The sequence below is a fragment of the Odocoileus virginianus genome, chromosome 13 (assembly GCF_023699985.2).
Source record: "Odocoileus virginianus isolate 20LAN1187 ecotype Illinois chromosome 13, Ovbor_1.2, whole genome shotgun sequence".
Classification (NCBI taxonomy): Eukaryota; Metazoa; Chordata; class Mammalia; order Artiodactyla; family Cervidae; genus Odocoileus; species Odocoileus virginianus.
Window position 1 is genome coordinate 23,589,668 of NC_069686.1, and position 18,337 is coordinate 23,608,004.

At 37.0% G+C, this 18,337-nt stretch overlaps 1 protein-coding gene across 4 annotated transcripts in view; it reads left to right on the plus strand.

Annotated features, from left to right (window-relative positions):
• The window catches only part of LOC110125212 (sodium channel protein type 1 subunit alpha), a 137,881-nt gene that overhangs the window by 56,799 nt on the left and 62,745 nt on the right, over positions 1–18,337 (plus strand). For all 4 annotated transcript variants that reach the window (XM_070476106.1, XM_070476107.1, XM_070476108.1 and 1 more), the window contains exons 3-7: positions 7,079–7,196; positions 9,279–9,369; positions 11,318–11,446; positions 13,943–14,034; positions 15,296–15,565. In XM_070476106.1, the coding sequence (XP_070332207.1) occupies positions 7,079–7,196; positions 9,279–9,369; positions 11,318–11,446; positions 13,943–14,034; positions 15,296–15,565 (700 nt within the window). The remainder of the gene's footprint in view (positions 1–7,078; positions 7,197–9,278; positions 9,370–11,317; positions 11,447–13,942; positions 14,035–15,295; positions 15,566–18,337) is intronic.

Below are 18,337 nucleotides of genomic sequence, written 5' to 3' on the forward strand. Positions count from 1 at the left end.
TGGGCAGGCATCAGTTCATAGATTGTTCCCTAGGCTGGTTATCCCTCATCTAAGCAGAAAAACAGAATGAGATTGAGAGAGAAAACATTTTTTAAATTATTGCTCACTCACTTTGGAATCAGGTAGAGAAGCTGTGAGAAAGCTTTCCATCCCTCGGTGAGCCAGGAAAGGAGGGAAATCTTGGCCTGAATCCACAGGTTACTAAAAAAAAAGCAAAAAGGCAAAGAAGTAGGTGAGATCATTTAGATAGCTCATAGGGAAAAAAATAGAATTAGATGCCAAGGAATTGGCCCACAGTGAAAGATGTCCCCAGAGATATGTACTAATGGGAATCTCTTGCCTTTCTATGCAATTATTTACACCCAAAGCTCTGAAGCATCTCTTCTCCTGCCATGTGGTTTCATTCTGCCCTTTCTTGCTGGAACCTCTTTTCAGGCCAACAGTTTAGAGCTAGAAAAAGATTGACCCCACTTCTCGAAGAAGATAGAGCCAGGGAATTTCCCTAATTTGAATGCCGGGGTAATATCAAAGCTGGGAAGAGAGGTGCACCTTGCTGCCCAACTTAGAAATCTGTTACCACTTTTGGAGCGATGACTTCTTATAAAGAGTGATAGAGTTCCACGCTGTCATTACACAGAATTCTATTTCATTAGGAGTTACATAGGCTTTTGAATCTATGTGTAAATATATATCCTTCCTTTGGGAAAAGATGTTCAGAGTTCCAAACAATTGACCTCCAAGCACATTTTTGGATCACAGTATAAGTACAAGTTGAAAATTGCCTCTCTAAATTTTGAGGCTAAAGAATAAATGAAATCGACCGATAGCATATTCTGTGTTTTTCTATTATTCATGGTCATTGCTCACCTTCCTCTGTTATTTCTTTTGCTTTGCCAGTACATTTACTATAAGAGCAGGCAAATTGAATTGGCATCAGTCCTTTTATTTGGCAGTTTTTAAATAATGTTTAAATAAACACAAAGCTGGGCCTAGGGTTTAAACTATTTAAGAAGCAAAACACCTAGATTGAAAGAAAAATTAAGATAATGGACGTAGTTTTTAAGGTAACTGGGAAACTATTGTTTGTTAAATTCAGTGTTCATCCTGAGGGGAAAAGATAAATCATTTTCTAAAGTCTCAGAGACAAGAAGGATTACTAAATAGTTAACAAGTACAGATTCATAAACAGTAATCCTACCAAACTATAATAACTTAAGTGTTTTCTTATTGACTATGCAGTGTATAAAGGGGAAAGATTTTAATGCAGGTGCATTGCATAAGCATTGATAACAAAAACAGATTCATAGTCCTCCTATTGCAGATCACCCTAGTTATTCATTAAAAGTACAGAATACTGGACATCACAATCTGACCCACTAAATTAGAATCACACCTCCGAGCTTAGTGCATAAGTGCATGCTAAGTCACTTCAGTTGTTTCTGATTTGCGCCCCCACAGACTATCACCCGCTAGGCTCCTCTATTCATGGGATTTCCCAAGCAGAATACTGGAGTGAGTTGCTATGTCCTTCTCCAAGGCATCTTCTTGACCCAGGGATTGAACTCGTGTCCCTTATATCTCCTGCACTGGGATCCCAGTTCTTTACCTCTAGTGCCACCTGAGAAGCCCCACATTTAGTGTATATATTCCCATTTTTCAAAAGAGACAAATGAGTCACAGAAAAATTAATAACTTGTCCAGGATCTCAATGCTGGAAGGCAGCACAGCCAGATTTTGAGCCAGGCATCCAACTCCAGAGTCCACACTCTTAATAAATACATAAGCTAAAACAAATCCTAAATAATTTTTTTAAAAGAAAAAAGAATAATAATTTAAAAAAACCAAATCCTACTTATATTTTCCTAATGCTGCTTTCTAGAGTATTAAACTTTGATTATTAGGAGTGTTAACCTGCTTGAGTTTTTGTTGTTGTTTTCTTTAAAGCTGGAATGGATTTTTACCTAACAAGGCTTGCTGGAGAGAGTATGACCTGGCAGTACAATGAATGGTTTACACCTAGGTTGGCGCTGCCCAATTCAGTGGACAGCATTCATGTGTGGCTATTGTACTTGAAATGTATTTGACACGTGGCACGTTCAGTCTTTGAAGATTTAGAATGGTATAAAAAGAGGATGTAAATTATCTCAATAATTTTTAATATTGATTTCATCCCCAAATGATAATATATAGGATATACTGGGTTAAAGAGAACATTATTCAGATTAATTTCATCTGCTTTTTTTTCTTATTTTTTGAAATATGGCTATTAGAATGTTTAAAATCACAGATTTGTAATTCACATAGTATTTCTATTTGGTCAGTTCAGTTCAGTTCAGTCGCTCAGTCGTGTCTGACTATTTGTGACCCCATGAATCACAGCACGCCAGGCCTCCCTGTCCATCACCAACTCCCGGAGTTTACTCAAACTCATGCCCATCGAGTCGGTGATGCCATCCAGCCATCTCATCCTCTGTCGCCCCCTTCTCCTCCTGCCCCTAATCCCTCTATTTGGTAGCTCTGGTCTAAGTAAACTTTCACTAATACTTGTAGATTTTCTTCTTTCAGTGTAGATGGTTGAACATTTACTAGGTTTCAGGCTTCTTGGGGTCATAGCTTACTACTTATTCCAAGTTTCTTGGGGGTCTTTGTTTTCCCTACAAACTTTAGCACAGAACTTTGTGAATATTGTGCTAAATGGTTAACACACATCTTCTGCATTGAAGTGAATTGAATTAGCAATTGGACTGAGAATTAGGTCTAGGCTGCTTTCCAAGTGTCTGAAACACTCATACATATTAACAGCTTAACATACAGGGGCTTGGTAAATGCTACTTGAGTTTGGTAGCTATCCATAGAAGAGATAAGTGACAAGCCTGATCAATACCTAGTAGATGAAGAGTTACATTCCTACAAATGTGCCTCTGAAATGGCATTTTATATATAACATCTCATTTCTAATTCAGTCAAAATGCTGTCTTGAAATTTGTTCTGAGGCACAGTATTATTCTCAGGTTAAAATGACTTCATGAATTTCCTACAGCCTTGGGCTGTTTAAAAAAAAGAAGAAGTCTGTTTCAAGCGGAATACTACCTTATCGCCTTTTCTGCTCCACAATCAATTCTGAAGTTTTTCTTTTCTATTGAAGTGACAATGCAATAAAAATTTTCCTGGGTAATTATGTTGATGAAATTTTTATTAAACTAACTAGATTTAAAGAATGTTAAGATACTTTCCTCTAATAAGGCATTCAGTACATTCATTAAAAAAGTCAACACCAAACTTGTATACTTACAATGGTTAAAATGGTAAATTTTATATTTGGTGTATTTTACAATAAAAATTAGGGGCAGGTAGTTAAAAATGTCTCTCAGTGGAACAGGTCATAAATCGTGCTTTGGTTAAAGTTGCTTATTTGTTTATACAATTTAAAGTACAGAAACATCTTGCCTGAAAGTGAAAGTGTTAGTTACTCAGTCGTGTCGAACTCTTTGTGACCCCAGGGACTGTATGGACTGTAGCCTGCCAGGCTCCTCTGTCCATGGAATTCTCCTGGCAAGAATACTGGAGTGGGTTGCCGTTTCCTTCTCCATACATATTTGTTTATACAATTTAAAGTACAGAAACTTCTTGCCTACCTTCCCTGCTGTTTTCTTTTTGACCCCTTACCTGTGAAACAAGGGAGGCAAATATCTCTATGTTGGAAAATTCTAGAGTTACTTGACTACTTGTAAATAAACAGTATTCCCTTCTTACTCTCATCTCCCTTCAGTACGATCAGTACCATTATTTGGGGCAATTTGAGAGTCTTTTGGGGCAAGTAAGTGACAGCATGCACACGCATGCACATCCTTTCGTTAATCCTTAATACTTACGAACTAAATGTTTGGCTTCTTGGATATGCAAGTAAATATAAGGAGGATGAATACAGATAGATGATGAAATAGATATGAGATTAATTACAAACAGTAAATTTGAAGTTCTACATGGAACTTACTAACATAAAAATGGTTACAGATTCAAGATTCTCACATTAGGTTTCTCTGTAAGTCAGCTGTTTAAAATGAATCCATAAATACTTCAAGGAAATATTTGTGTAGATTGTATGTAAATATATATGTTTCAACCTGGGAACAACAGTCTTCACAGAAGAAACCCTGAAATGGTCCCTTAACGCTGGTCTTATCATCAGCTTCCTAGGAATGCTATCAAGAATGTCTTATCTCTCTATACTGCTGGCAAAAAATTAAAGAACAAGCATTGTTATATAGCAAAACCTCACTAATTTCATTATACATTCTAATTGTAAGCACTTTCACACTGTGCACACATTTCTTAACTTATGAAGTTAAAAATACATTCTTTGAATTTTGTAAGTAAATAAGTGAAAATATCCTAAAATCTGTAAAAGTCTCCATCTGTCTTGAACAATTGAGAATTGTGTCCTTTTGCCTTTAACTTTTGAGTCAAAGTATTAATTTCTGTATGCGTAAGGACTTTTAAATTGAGAATTGTTTATCAGCATCAGGGGTGCTGTGGCGTTCATTAGCTTCACCCTGCTGAGTTCTGGCTCTTTTCTATGCCTTTTTGGGCTCGTCTTGGTTCAGTTTCAGAGTCTTGCTTCTTTTTCTTCTTGGTCTTTAGGGCAGGGGTTCTTTCTCTCTTACATCCTTTCATTTGGTCTCTGCAGCTTTGCCTTTGGCTTCATCACCCCCTCCCCCCCTCTTTTCTACTTCTTCCTCTGTTAGATCTGCTCATGGTTCAGGCTGGAGGCTGGCTACACAGCCAGAGTCACGGGTGATCTTTTCTGTGTGTGGTCTCATCTCCTCAGGATGAGCTGGATTGTTATTCTTATCCACTGAGCTACAGCCAGGATCATCTTCATCCCCCTCTCCAAGTTCATGATTTAGCCTCATATGGACTGTAACTTCTCCAAAATTTGTTGTTGTCTGATCACTAAGTTGTGTTTGACTCTTTGCGACCTCATGGACTGTAGCTCACCAAGCTCCTCTGTCCGTGAGATTTCCTAGCCAAGAATACTGGAGTAGGTTGCCATTTCCTGCTCCAGGGATTGAACCTGCATCTCTTGCATTGCAGGCAGATTCTTTACCACTGAGCCACCAGGGAAGCCCTTTCCAAAATTAGGCTTGTAATATTATTTGAAACAAGGGGATACTTAGTTTTAAAAAATATATCCTATGTCATGTTTTTACTGGCTCTCCCACTCCCAGCCTATAATATTTCTTCTAGGGTTTACTCAGCATAATTTTGGGGAGAGGAAGCATAGGCAATTGGTTTGCAAGGTGGACCATATTTGGTTAAAAATTAGCTCACTCGGGGCCTTGCTGTGTCATTGCACTTGTGTACTCCCTAGGGCAAAGGCATTTGCATTGCACAAGTCTGTGCCCTTTTTTGATGATATCACAATGTCATTTAGGGACAGGGGCACCGAATGAATCAAGAACTGTAGACACAGGCGATTGCTCCTCGAGTAAGCACATGTGAAACTCTTACCTTCTACAAATGGATATGATGATACAGTTTTCTTTGTATTCTTGACCCATTGTCCATCAAAGATGAAAGTGGAAACGTGGAGTCAAAGTTACATATATAGCAATGCTTCTCAAAGTCTCTGTTGTGAAGATGAGGTGGCTAGTCTATAAAATGCAGTAAAATTAATTTTCAGAAAATTGAAAAAACAGGCCCACAAAATACACTCTTCTGTTTTATTATTAGATGCGACAGATGTAAAATTAGTTTGTCAGATTGGCTTACACATTTCTGAATGCTTACTGTCAGTGTCATGTTGCAGATCAGGAAAAAGTTGGAGATCAGCACTGGTTGGACCAGGTTCCAAGCTCTCATTTAGGGCACTTCTACCCATACCAGCCAGGAAGTGCTAGTTTCAAACAATAACTCAGTAAATATTTTGGAATGATTGCTTGCATTTAGAAAACCCTGAAAATAGAGGGAAAAAGAGTTGGGAAATCTGTGAATACCTGAAGACTAACTGTAGAGAATAAACCCTTGTCAAAGATTCTTGCTAGAAAGTGAACATAAGGTTAATGCTTGCTATGTAGTAATGCTGGCTTCCATCTATGCATCTTAGAAGGGGGGTAGAATTTTTGAAAGAATGGGTGAATTTAAAAGATTTGTAGTTCCCTTCCCAAGACGTGTTCTTCATAGAGAAATAGACTTCCTTTCATCACGCCCAGGCTATTTGAATATATATGAAGGTCCTAAGAAACAATGAGTAAGAATCCTTGATCCAGGGTTGTACGTTGCGGCTTTGTTTGTTGTTGTTGTTTTGTCTACATACTGCTAATCGTGCTCAAATATGGCTAAATTTTGGAATGCCAATTCCATTCACATCCATGCATCCTGGATTCTACAGGGTCTTTGAGCTTTTCCTCTATGCTAAGAAAGCACTACATGAAATAGGCAATCAATTGGGACTGGAATTCAATGTGTCAGCTAACTCAGAAATCCAAATACAGGATTTAGTACTCCTAGTCCACAGATACTCTCCAGGGAACTTGGCCTCCAGAAATCAATCACTGGTTTACATCCATCTAACCCAAGAATGGGTTTATTTGTGGCTGTTTTTATTTCCTACTATAAACAGAGTGGCTTTTTAATAAGCATAAATGGTAAAAGAATATTTCAAAAAGTGTTAGTTTTATTGAATGATTTTGCATTCTACAGCATTAATTTTCAAGATAATCAAAATGAGAAAGCTGAAATCACTATAAAAGAACTACAGTGCCTTAAGGATCTGTAGAATGACATGTGCACCCTTTTGAGACTTTCATTTAACTTAGATATTTAAAATACTAAGAAAATAAATAAATTATTTTGGCTAACCATCTTACAGACAATAAAACTGCAGTATCAGGTCAAAGGTAAGTGATATCACTGGATATTGTTTCTAGTTAAGAGAGCCTGGAAGAGTTTGTCCTTATGGTGAACATCAAACAGTTGCAACATTAGAATAACTCATGTTGACAAATAACAGAAGGTAGGTAACAGAGTTTAAATGGTTGATACTTTTATACTTCTATGTTGTGTTCCTATCTTACAGACTTTTATAGTATTGAATAAAGGGAAGGCCATCTTCCGGTTCAGTGCCACCTCTGCCCTGTACATTTTAACTCCCTTCAATCCTCTTAGGAAAATAGCTATTAAGATTTTGGTACATTCATATCCTTTTCAAGTGATCAATATTATCTATTTGTACATAATCTATAAGTGCTTTGTAGCTAAATGTAAGGTTAAGTTGGGAAATGTATATTCTGTGGTTTTCATCATTTTCATTTTGTATTTTCTTTTGTCATATAAGCCTTTTCTTAAAATTTATTACTCACATTATTGTTACTGAAATTTACAGTCTTTACTATTATATATACACACTATATATATATTTCAGTCTATTATATATGAAAGTCTGACATATCTCTTTCTAAATTTCTCACATGCCTCATCCTACAAATCTAGTGTAAAACAGACTTATTTTTACAATATTGTATAAGGTTTGTGACTTTCTGGAATTTGCATGGAATCCTGATATAATAGAAAAAAACAAAACCTATATCCAGGGCCAAGTATAACCATATCTATAATATAAAGCATTTTAGTGTACTTTAGATTTAACCTTTAAGCATAGTTTCCATTGGAGCAGATCAGGGGGCTTTAGCCAATATGTAGCTAGTTTTTGAACTTTCCTAATGAAATCTGTGAAGGAAGTACTGGATCGCTTGCTGAATTTCAAATGGAAGTCCTTGAATTATGACTCTGCCATGCAAAACTGATTGCTTAGTAAAGACTCTGGAAGTTAATGAAAGATGCAGGGATTGTATTTCCAAAAAGTCTTCAGGGATTTAGCTTTGTGATTCTCACTGGTGTTTAAAAAAAAAAAAAGGACTCTGCAACTAAATTTATCTGTTCATATTCATTGGCAAAAAGTTGTCACTTCTGATTATGTCTCATTTGACAGCTTTGGCAATAATAAATATAGAATTACTGGTGTAATTATCATCTACTTATACTACTTTATTTTTAGGAAAAAAAAGATTTAAAAACTTAAAAATTCATTCTATTTTTGAACTGATAACAAGAGATTCCTTATGGTATAAGTATGGTATTAGTGAATTTCAAAGATTTGAAACAACTTTTACACGTTCTGAAGTTTTTTACATTTTGGAGGTTTCTTTATCCTAGTTTGTGTTTCTAGTGCCATCGTGTGGTCATTTGATGAAAACTTTCTTTTTCACTTATGGAAAATTTTTGCTTTGGCTGTAGACTGTTGTTGAGTGTTAGATATGAATGCAAGAAATCTGTGTTTTACTCCTTGGCCAAGTTATCTAATTTCTCTAGGGTTTTAGCTTTATTTCTCTGATTTCTAAAATATATGAATTAAACAGTTATTTTTCAAGGCCCCTTTCAGCTCCATAATTCTATTAGGTCTAGTCATTTGTTTCAGCTAACATTTAGATCATATCTACTAACCAGACCTATTCCAATAATTCACACATATTGTCCCACTTAATCTGTACCTCAAACTGATGAGCTCCACATCTGATTAGCTCCATTGCATAAAATTCAGTGGAGACACTGGAAAGTTCAGTGGAACAGAGAGGTTGAGTGACTTGTCTGAGTCATTTTTATGTTGCTAAGATCATCTTTATGTTGAGTTTCACTTATATTCATATCATGCTAAGTCATGACTTTGAAATATTCACTTTCAATCTTATCCAATGCTGCTATATGTTTACAGACATTTGAAATAGAGCGACCTGACACTTAACACTATAATATACTCACCTATATTGTATCACTTGTGTTTAACAAATTACAATTCTGCAAGGATGTGCCTTCCTCAGCGATTCACTATTTTAACCAACTAAATTAGTTCAAATCAGTGGTCTTTGCTCAAAAGCTATGCAACTTCAGAATGCCCACAATTTTCCCAATAAAATAGAATAAATAGATTCTGGGAATAAATAGATTGATTTAATAATAGTAGCAAAAGCCACACTTTATACTTTTATAAAGCTTTCTTGTATATTATCTCATTCAATCTGTATGACTACCCTGTGAGAGTAGTGTTATTATCTAAATTTAAGGATGAGAAAAATGAAATTTAAAGAGATTAGATGATTTGCCCACAGTATATTTGTCACTGATTCCTGGCCAAACTGCAGGTTGAGCTTTTCAATGTTAGTTTTATATAATATAATACATGGGTTTGGGTTTTCTTCTGTGTGTTCCTTAACAATCACCTACATTATTCAGCATGCTAATTATGTGCACTATTTTGACAAACTGTGTGTTTATGACAATGAGTAACCCTCCCGACTGGACAAAGAATGTAGAGTAAGTTCAACTTATAAGCCATCTATGTGAATATGTATGTGTGTGTGTGTGTGTGTGTGTGTGTGTATTGTTGGATAAACACAGTGATGTATATCTATGTCTATATATATGTATTTAGGATTTAATATCTCTCCACGTGTACTTGGTGGTGACCAGAAGCCCATCATTCTTGCACATTCATCACTCTCCCTTTAGAATATACAGTGGCCAGAGCAAATATGGTGAAAGTTATCACAGAAAGGAACCAATGTGGTAGACCTTGGTTCCAGTTAACATCCAGATTAATTCAGTGAGTCTTCCACATGCCCTAAAAAAATACTATCAAACCTCACCAAGTTTACACTTCCATCAGGCACATCCACTCTGTGCCAGGCCTGTATTGGTTTCAATATGGCCACCAAAATATCTGCTGGGAAAAAAAATCCCCAAATTTGGGATTTGCAAACTTGAATATTTAATAAACTGAGGGCTCTGCTAACTGAGCTTCCCTTGTCGCTCAGACAGTAAAGAATCCGCCTGCAATGCAGGAGACCAGGTTTTAATCCCTGGGTCGGAAAGATTCCCCTGGAGAAGGAAAAGGCAACACAGTCTCGTATTCTCGCCTGGAGAATTCCATGGACGGAGGAACCTGGCGGGCTATAGTCTATGGGGTCACAAAGAGTCGGACACAACTGAGCAACTAACACCCGCCCCCCCCACACACACACACACTCAAATGAAAGGGGAGCTTTTTCAGAAACCAAGTGCATTGCCAACTGTTCTAATGGACTCTGTTCTGGGATTCTTTGAGGACAGTGAGGCCAGATGTGTGGTAAGTGCTGCTGGGGCTGTTCTCGTGGCTGGCGTGCTAACCACTATTGCTCTGTGGCTTCTGACCCTTAAAACAACAACCGTGGGGGTATTCTCAAGGGCCTTTTCCTTTCCTGGACACTTCCAGGTTGGAGCCAATAAAAAGAGAACATTTCTGAAGAAGTGAAAGTCACTCAATCGTGTCTGACTCTTCGCGACCCCATGGACTATACAGGCCATTGAATTCTCCAGGCCAGAATACTGGAGTGGGTAGCCTTTCCCTTCTCCAGGGGATCTTCCCAACCCAGGGGTCAAACCCAGGTCTTCTGCATTGCAGGCGGATTCTTTACCAGCTGAGATACAAGGGAAGCCCATAGATTCTGAAGGAAATTTAAAAAAAAAAATTACATACAAAGGATTGCTAAAGTATTAACACTAATGTGTGAGGCCCACATGTCTCAAGTTGCCCTTGTTTCTGTGATTCCATTCTCCAACTTCTGAGTTGAAGATTTAAAACATCTAAGTTTCTAGTTGGAAAGCTATAAATTTCTTCTCATTTAAACTGAGTAAGTGATTTAAATTTTGGAAACATCTAAGTTTCCAATCTGTCTCAATATTTTATTCTAAATTATATTTTCACCTCTGATGACCCTAGAATTATCCATTTGGCATGAACAAAATTCTTTTCCCAAGTAAGTTAACTTAGCTTACCTTGAAAAAAGAGAAAAACTTGAGACTTACTAATTTGTCAATGTTCCCTCATTCATAAAACATGATTGAAATTAAGCATTTTTACTTTATAAAGGAAAATAATTTTAGGCTTCCACAATATTATTGATCAGCTACTCCATCATGTGAATGTACTGGATAATTCTCAGGAGGCTCTATTCATTTGTGTCAATACTAAGACATTTCAGATACACTTTATACAGTATGTATTTCTCACTCTGCTCTTAGAGCAACTTAAAAACAACTCTGTGTGTGTTGAGGAGTTGAATTTAAATTTCAGACTATGTTTTATGTCCATGAAAATAATTTTAACCTGCATGGATTCCTTTTTAAATGTTTGTTATTAACATAATGAGAGAGTGTTAAGAAATTGATATGCCATGAAAGAAAGTGATTAGTTTATTCGTTCTTTTTGGATACTTGTCTCCAGATACACCTTCACAGGAATATATACTTTTGAATCACTTATAAAAATTATTGCAAGGGGTTTCTGTTTAGAAGATTTTACTTTCCTTCGAGACCCATGGAACTGGCTCGACTTCACTGTCATTACATTTGCGTAAGTGTTTTTTTTGGAAGCTTCAAAAAGGGATATATTTTGGCTTCTACAGTGTTCATGCTTTTAAAGAATAAGATGCCTGCTTTAACTGTAGAATATTTCTGTGTGATTTATACATTTAAGCTCTGGATTTTAATTTAGTGCAACAGAGGTCAAAGAGGCATTTCACTTTGGCAGAAAGGCTTTGCAGTAATAGAAATTATAATGTTCACATGTAACAAACATCTGTCAGCAAAGTTCATACATGCTGCTGTTTCAACAGTACACACACACATTCACACACACACACACACTCTCTCTCTCTCTCTCTCTCTCTCTCTAATATGGAAGCAAAAATGTATTTATAATACAATCTGTGAAAATGGTTTTTAAAAATTACAACCAAAAAAACCTCCGCTGGCCCTGCAAATTTCCATTCACCTTATCCACATCATGTACTCTCCCCAGTTTCTTAGGTAGAATAATAGAAAATAAACATCAAAACATTTTGACATAACAAACTAACAGAAAAACACAAGGTTCTTAAAATATATTTGCTATTAAATGGTTATGTCATCAACAAATGCACAATTAAGGTTTACAAACAGGCATACTCTCTGCCTCTTCCTATTTCTCACTTGATCCTTTCCTTTCTTCCTCTCCTTTCCCCTTCTAATTTTCCTCATCATTTTCTTTATATAAAGCTTCTTATCCTTATTTCCCAACCAGATAAATTCAGTAATGCACACAACACAACTTCTGTAGTCTGCTTTTTTTTTGGCTAGTGATAAACTTCCATGAGAAAGAAGAAACCCAGGAAAGTAACAGAAGGCCACTCTGCACTAGGTGAAATTAGAATCTGGAGGAAGATGGACCAATGTGGTTCACCCTCATTCTTCAGCAGCCGGTTTACTTGGCCTCTTACAGGCATGAGGATGTGGGAAGATGGTCAGAGGAGAGATGGAGCTGATATTCTCAAGGCTCCAAATGCTGCCTGTCTCATCTAAATTCCATATCTAGTCAAGATGAGCTGATTCTTTACCATCCCCTCTGGCTATGGCTCAAAATAAAGCATTTTTGAGGGGCTATTGTTTTTTGAGGCTAAAACAACAGGAATGGCAAGAGTGATCATTGGGCCCCCATAAAATATTGTTCGTAATTTGCTTAGTTTTCACTTAAGAGTTACACCAAAAAATCCTGATCACATGCAGATAGTCAATGTCAGTCTGCCTGAATGTCTCCTAGATGATTTCAAGTATTTTTTAAAAACTGAAGGCCTAAAACTATTAGTTCAATCACTCAGTCATGTCTGACCCTTTGTGACCCCATGGACTGCAGCACGCCAGGCCTCCCTGTCCATCACCAACTCCTGGAGTTTACTCAGACTCAATGTCCATCGAGTCAGTGATGCCATCCAGCCATTTCATCCTCTGCCATCCCCCTTTCCTCCTGCCTTCAATCTTTCCCAGCATCAGGGTCTTTTCCAGTGAGTCAGTTCTTTGCATCAAGTGGCCAAAGTATTGGAGTTTTCAGTTCCAGCATCAGTCCTTCCAATAAATATTCGGGACTGATTTCCTTTACGATTGACTGGTTTGACCTCCTTGCAGTGCAAGGGACTCTCAAGACTCTTCTTCAACACCACAGTTCAAAAGCACAAATTCTTTGACGCTCAGCTTTCTTTATGGTCCAACTCTCACATCCATACATGACTACTAGAAAAACCATAGCTTTGACTAGACGGAACTTTGTTGGCAAAGTAATGTCCCTGCTTTTTAATATGCTGTCTAGGTTGGTCATAGCTTTTCTTCCAAGGCAGAAGCATCTTTTAACTTTATGGCTGCAATCACCATTTGCAGTGATTTTGGAGCCCTCCAAAATAAAATCTCTCACTGTTTCCATAGTTTCCCCATCTATCTGCCATGAAGTGATGGGACCGGATGCCATGATCTTTGTTTTTTGAATGTTGAGTTTTAAGCCAACTTTTTCACTCTCCTCTTTCACTTTCATCAAGAGGCTCTTTAGTTCTTCTTCTCTTTCTGCCTAAAACTATAGCCAAGAATTATTGTCTTTTTACTTAATTCTCCTAAATTACCCATGATATCGATTGTACTGCTTTTTGCAATGACAAAAGGATTGTGTACTTAAGAAATTTACATCCACCTCATGGCCTTAAATGATGTAAGTAAAGAAAACCATAGTGATGGACCCTAACTTCTAAATGGTTACTGACAAAATTATCATTCAAAATCACGAAGAAGAGCTTTATAAAAACCCAAGCAAATAATATACATGCTGCTTAATTCTTGAATAACTCTAGTTTAATTCTGCAGGTATGTAACAGAATTTGTAAGCCTAGGCAATTTTTCAGCTGTTCACACTTTCAGAGTCTTGAGAGCTTTGAAAACTATTCTGTAATTCCAGGTAAGAAGTGATCAGTATAAAGCATAAGGCTCCTTGTACCTATGGCTCTTTCTTTGTATCCTGTTATTGTGTTTGTGTGTGAACTCCCTATTACAGATATGTGACAGAGTTTGTGGACCTGGGCAATGTCTCCGCATTGAGAACATTCAGAGTTCTCCGAGCGCTGAAAACAATTTCAGTCATTCCAGGTGAGGGTTAAACACTGAGGCTCAGCTGTCATGATTTTTCAACAACGGTCTCTTTTCTTAACACTCAGCATTACAGAAAATTGGGGATCATAATCATTTAAATCATAATAATAAAAAAAATGAGTGTTACTCAGTATAATTATCATTTGAACATAAATATTTATGGTTTCATATTTTTCATAAGTCTTGGAGTTCAACACTTTCTTGCATGAGACACTGTACTATACGGTCTATGTGATTTGCACTTAAGTAAGTCCTGGGTTTTTTCCTCCATGTCAATTGTACTAAAGATTTGTTCCCTATCAAATGTACCAGTCTGTAATTTGTTGTTCATTTTAGGCATTGATGACAATGTCTGTACAATGTGAATCTTGAGCTGAGCTGAGCTGAGCTAAAGTTGCTCAGTCGTGTCCGACTCTTTGCGACCCCATGGACTGTAACCCCCCAGGCTCCTCAGTCCATAGGATTTTCTGGGCATGAATACTGGAGTGGGTTGCCATTTCCTTCTCCAGGGGATCTTCCCAACCCAGGGATCGAACTTGGGTCTCCCGCATTGTAGGCAGACGCTTTACCATCTGAGCTACCAGGGAAGCCCAATGTGAATCTTAATATTGTTTAAAAAGACAAGGAAATAAGATAGTAGAGAGTAGCATGGGTCTGCCAGAGGATTTATTATCTTTTTGAGCCATGCTGTGTGGCTTGGGGTATCTTAGTTCCCCAAAGAGGCTTTGAACTTGGACCATGGTAGGAAAAGTAGCAAATCTTAACCACTAAACTGCCAGAAAACTCCCCAAGGCTTTATTATCTTAAAATGCAATTATGCTATACTCCAAACCACCTCCAGTTTTATAGCAATATCTTTCTTACTTATGAATAGGAATTTGGAAAATATTTTTATTCTGGTAACTTGTCATAAAACTGACAACTGACCCAAATGAAAGTATGGGGCAAGTTTCATTAGCAAACTGGAGAAATACAAGATGTTTTTCTTCATATAGGCTTTGTGAAGACCATGAACTTCCAGCTATTTTATCGAAATGTAATGGGATATGGATTTTCATTTCGTTGTTCAGATCATTACATTTCCAGAGTTTATTTTCATTAGCACTTCAACCTTCCATGACGTGTTGCTTTCTCTTTACCATTGATTGCAGTCATTTTCAAACTTATTCATGGAATCTATGTTTTCAAGAAAATTGTGTGAAGCTTTTCTTACTTCAGACGTTCTAAGTCTTCATAGTAATAACCTTCCTTCTTTCAGGTCTGAAGACCATCGTGGGGGCCCTGATCCAGTCTGTGAAAAAGCTCTCAGATGTCATGATCCTGACTGTGTTCTGTCTGAGCGTGTTTGCCCTCATTGGGCTGCAGCTCTTTATGGGCAACCTGCGGAACAAATGTGTACAATGGCCTCCCACCAATGCTTCCCTGGAGGAGCACACTGTGGAGAAGAACGTAACTAGGAATTACAATGGTACACTCATAAACGAAACTCAAAATGAGTTTGACTGGAAGTCGTACATTCAAGATTCAAGTAAGAGTTACTATTATGTAGGTTTATTTTTTTCATTGTTGATCTTCTTTCCATATAGGCATGGAAAATTTTTAAATGATTGTATAACAGGCTGTAATATCTTTATCACCTTATAATGGTTTGCACATAAATTTAATTATTTTAGTGATAAATATTCTAATTATGACTCTTAAATGCCACTTTCTGTCACATCATCTGATGAGAGATGGAAGAATTCAGCAAGAGAGAAATTTTCATAGGATATTGGGTTTCTGTACATTCTTTTCATCAAGGTATGAAGCTATACATTGTCTCATTTGAGGCAATCAAATAAAATATTTGAAGGCCCTTTGTTAACTCCCAAGTATTATGCAAATATAATTTACTAAATGCCAATTTCAGATTGCATTTTATGTACCAGAAACTGCACAGGATTTCAGGAAAATAATGGTGATGGCACATGATTCCAGGGTAATTATAGTTCAATGGTAACTTTTATTGTTATTTTATAGAAATCAAGTGAAGACCTAAAGATAAATACTGTTCTTACAATTGTAGAATAAGAATTATAAGTTATATTCCATCAAAAAGAAGGAAATGAGAATCAGTAAAGCTTTAGGAGAGAGAAGTTTAAGATGTCAAAAATCTGTGAAGATATGGGAATCAGTTTATCTTTATTTCAGGAGTTTAGACAAAATACTTGAATGTTTAAATATTCTAGTATAGAAGGATGAAACAATAAATGGCCTAGTATCCTTTCTCTTTTGAAAGTGACAATAAAAATAAGCAAAATTGTTCTATTGTATAATTTTAGTATCTGCCAGTAGCAATATTTCAAAAGCAGAAAAAAAGACCGTGATTCATGGGGAAAGAGAACATCCTTTTAAAGAAAAATATTAAATATATAAAACTTAGACTCTACGGGTGCTTAAATATAGCTGTATCTTTATTATTTTAAGGAGATGAGTAATCCTTAGGGAAAAAAAAATCAAAGAAGAGAGAAAGCCTTAGTAATGATTATGTGAAACAAGTAGAATTAGTCTTAAAAGTTAACTTACTGGTGATTTGATAATTCTTAAAGTAATGATATCTTAATTATATCTACTACTGTGGGCAAGAATCCCTTAGAAAAAATGAAGGAGCCATCATGGTCAACAAGAGAGTCCAAAATGCAGTACCTGGATGCAGTCTCAAAAATGACAGAATGATCTCTGTTCGTTTCCAAGGCAAACCATTCAATATCACAGTAATCAAGTCTATGCCCTGAGTGTAATGCTGAAGAAGCTGAAGTTGATGGTTCTATGAAGACCTACAAGACCTTTTAGAACTAACAACAAAAAGGTGTCCTTTTCATTACAGGGGACTAGAATGCAAAAGTAGGAAGTCAAGAAACACCTGGAGTAACAGGCACATTTGGCCTTGCACTACAGAATGAAGCAGGGCAAAGGCTAATAGAGTTCTGCCAAGAGAATGCACTGGTCACAGCAAACACCCTCTTCCAACAACACAAGAGAAGACTCTACACATGGACATCACCAGATGGTCAACACCGAAATCAGATTGATTATATTCTTTGCATCCAAAGATGGAGAAGCTCTATACAATCAGCAAAAATAAGACCAGGAGCTGACTGTGTCTCAGATCATGAACTCCTTATTGCCAAATTCAGACCTAAATTGAAAAAAGCAGGGAAAACCACTAGACCATTCAGGTGTGACCTAAATCAAATCCCTTATGATTATACAGTGGAAGTGACAAATAGATTCAAGGGATTATATCTGATAGAGTGTCTGATAGGATGGAGGTTCGTGACATTGTACAGGCGACAGTGATCAAGACCATCCCCAAGAAAAAGAAATGCAAAAAGGCAAAATGATTGTCTGAGGAGGCCTTAAAAATAACTATGAAAAGAAGAGAAGCAAAAGGCAAAGGAGAAAAGGAAAGATATTCCCGTTTGAATGCAGAGTTCCAAAGAACAGCAAGGAGAGATAAGAAAGCCTTCCTAGTGAACAGTGAACAGTGCAAAGAAATAGAGGAAAACAGTAGAATGGGAAAGACTAGAGATCTCTTCAAGAAAATTAGAGATACCAAGGGAACACTTCATGCAAAGATGGGCTCAATAAAAGACAGAAATGGTATGGACCTAACAAAAGCAGAAGGTATTAAGAAGAGGTGGCAAGAATACACTGAAGAACTATACAAAAAAGATCTTAATGACCCAGATAATCACAATGGTATGATCACTCACCTAGAGCCAGACATCCTGGAGTCCTAAGCCAAGTGGACCTTAGGAAGCATCACTAAGAACAAAGCTAGAGGAGGTGATGGAATTCCAGTAGAGCTATTTCAAATCCTCAAAGATAATGATGTTAAAATGCTGCACTCAATATGCTAGCAAATTTGGAAAACTGAGCAGTGGCCACAAGACTGGAATAGGTCAGTTTTCATTCCAATCCCAAAGAAAAGCAACGCCAAAGAATGTTCAAACTACCACACAATTGCACTCATTTCACATGCTAGCAAATTAATGCTGAAAAGTCTCCAAGCCAGGCTTCAACAGTACGTGAACCATGAATTTCCAGATGTTCAAGCTGGATTTAGAAAAGGCAGAGGAACCTGAGGTCAAATTGCCAACATCCGCTGGATCATTGAAAAAGCACAAGAGTTTCAGAAAAATATCTATTTCTGCTTTATTGACTATGCCAAAGCCTCTGACAGTATGGATCACAACAAACTGGAAAATTCCTAAAAAGATGTGAATACCCAACCACCTGACCTGCCACCTGAGAAATC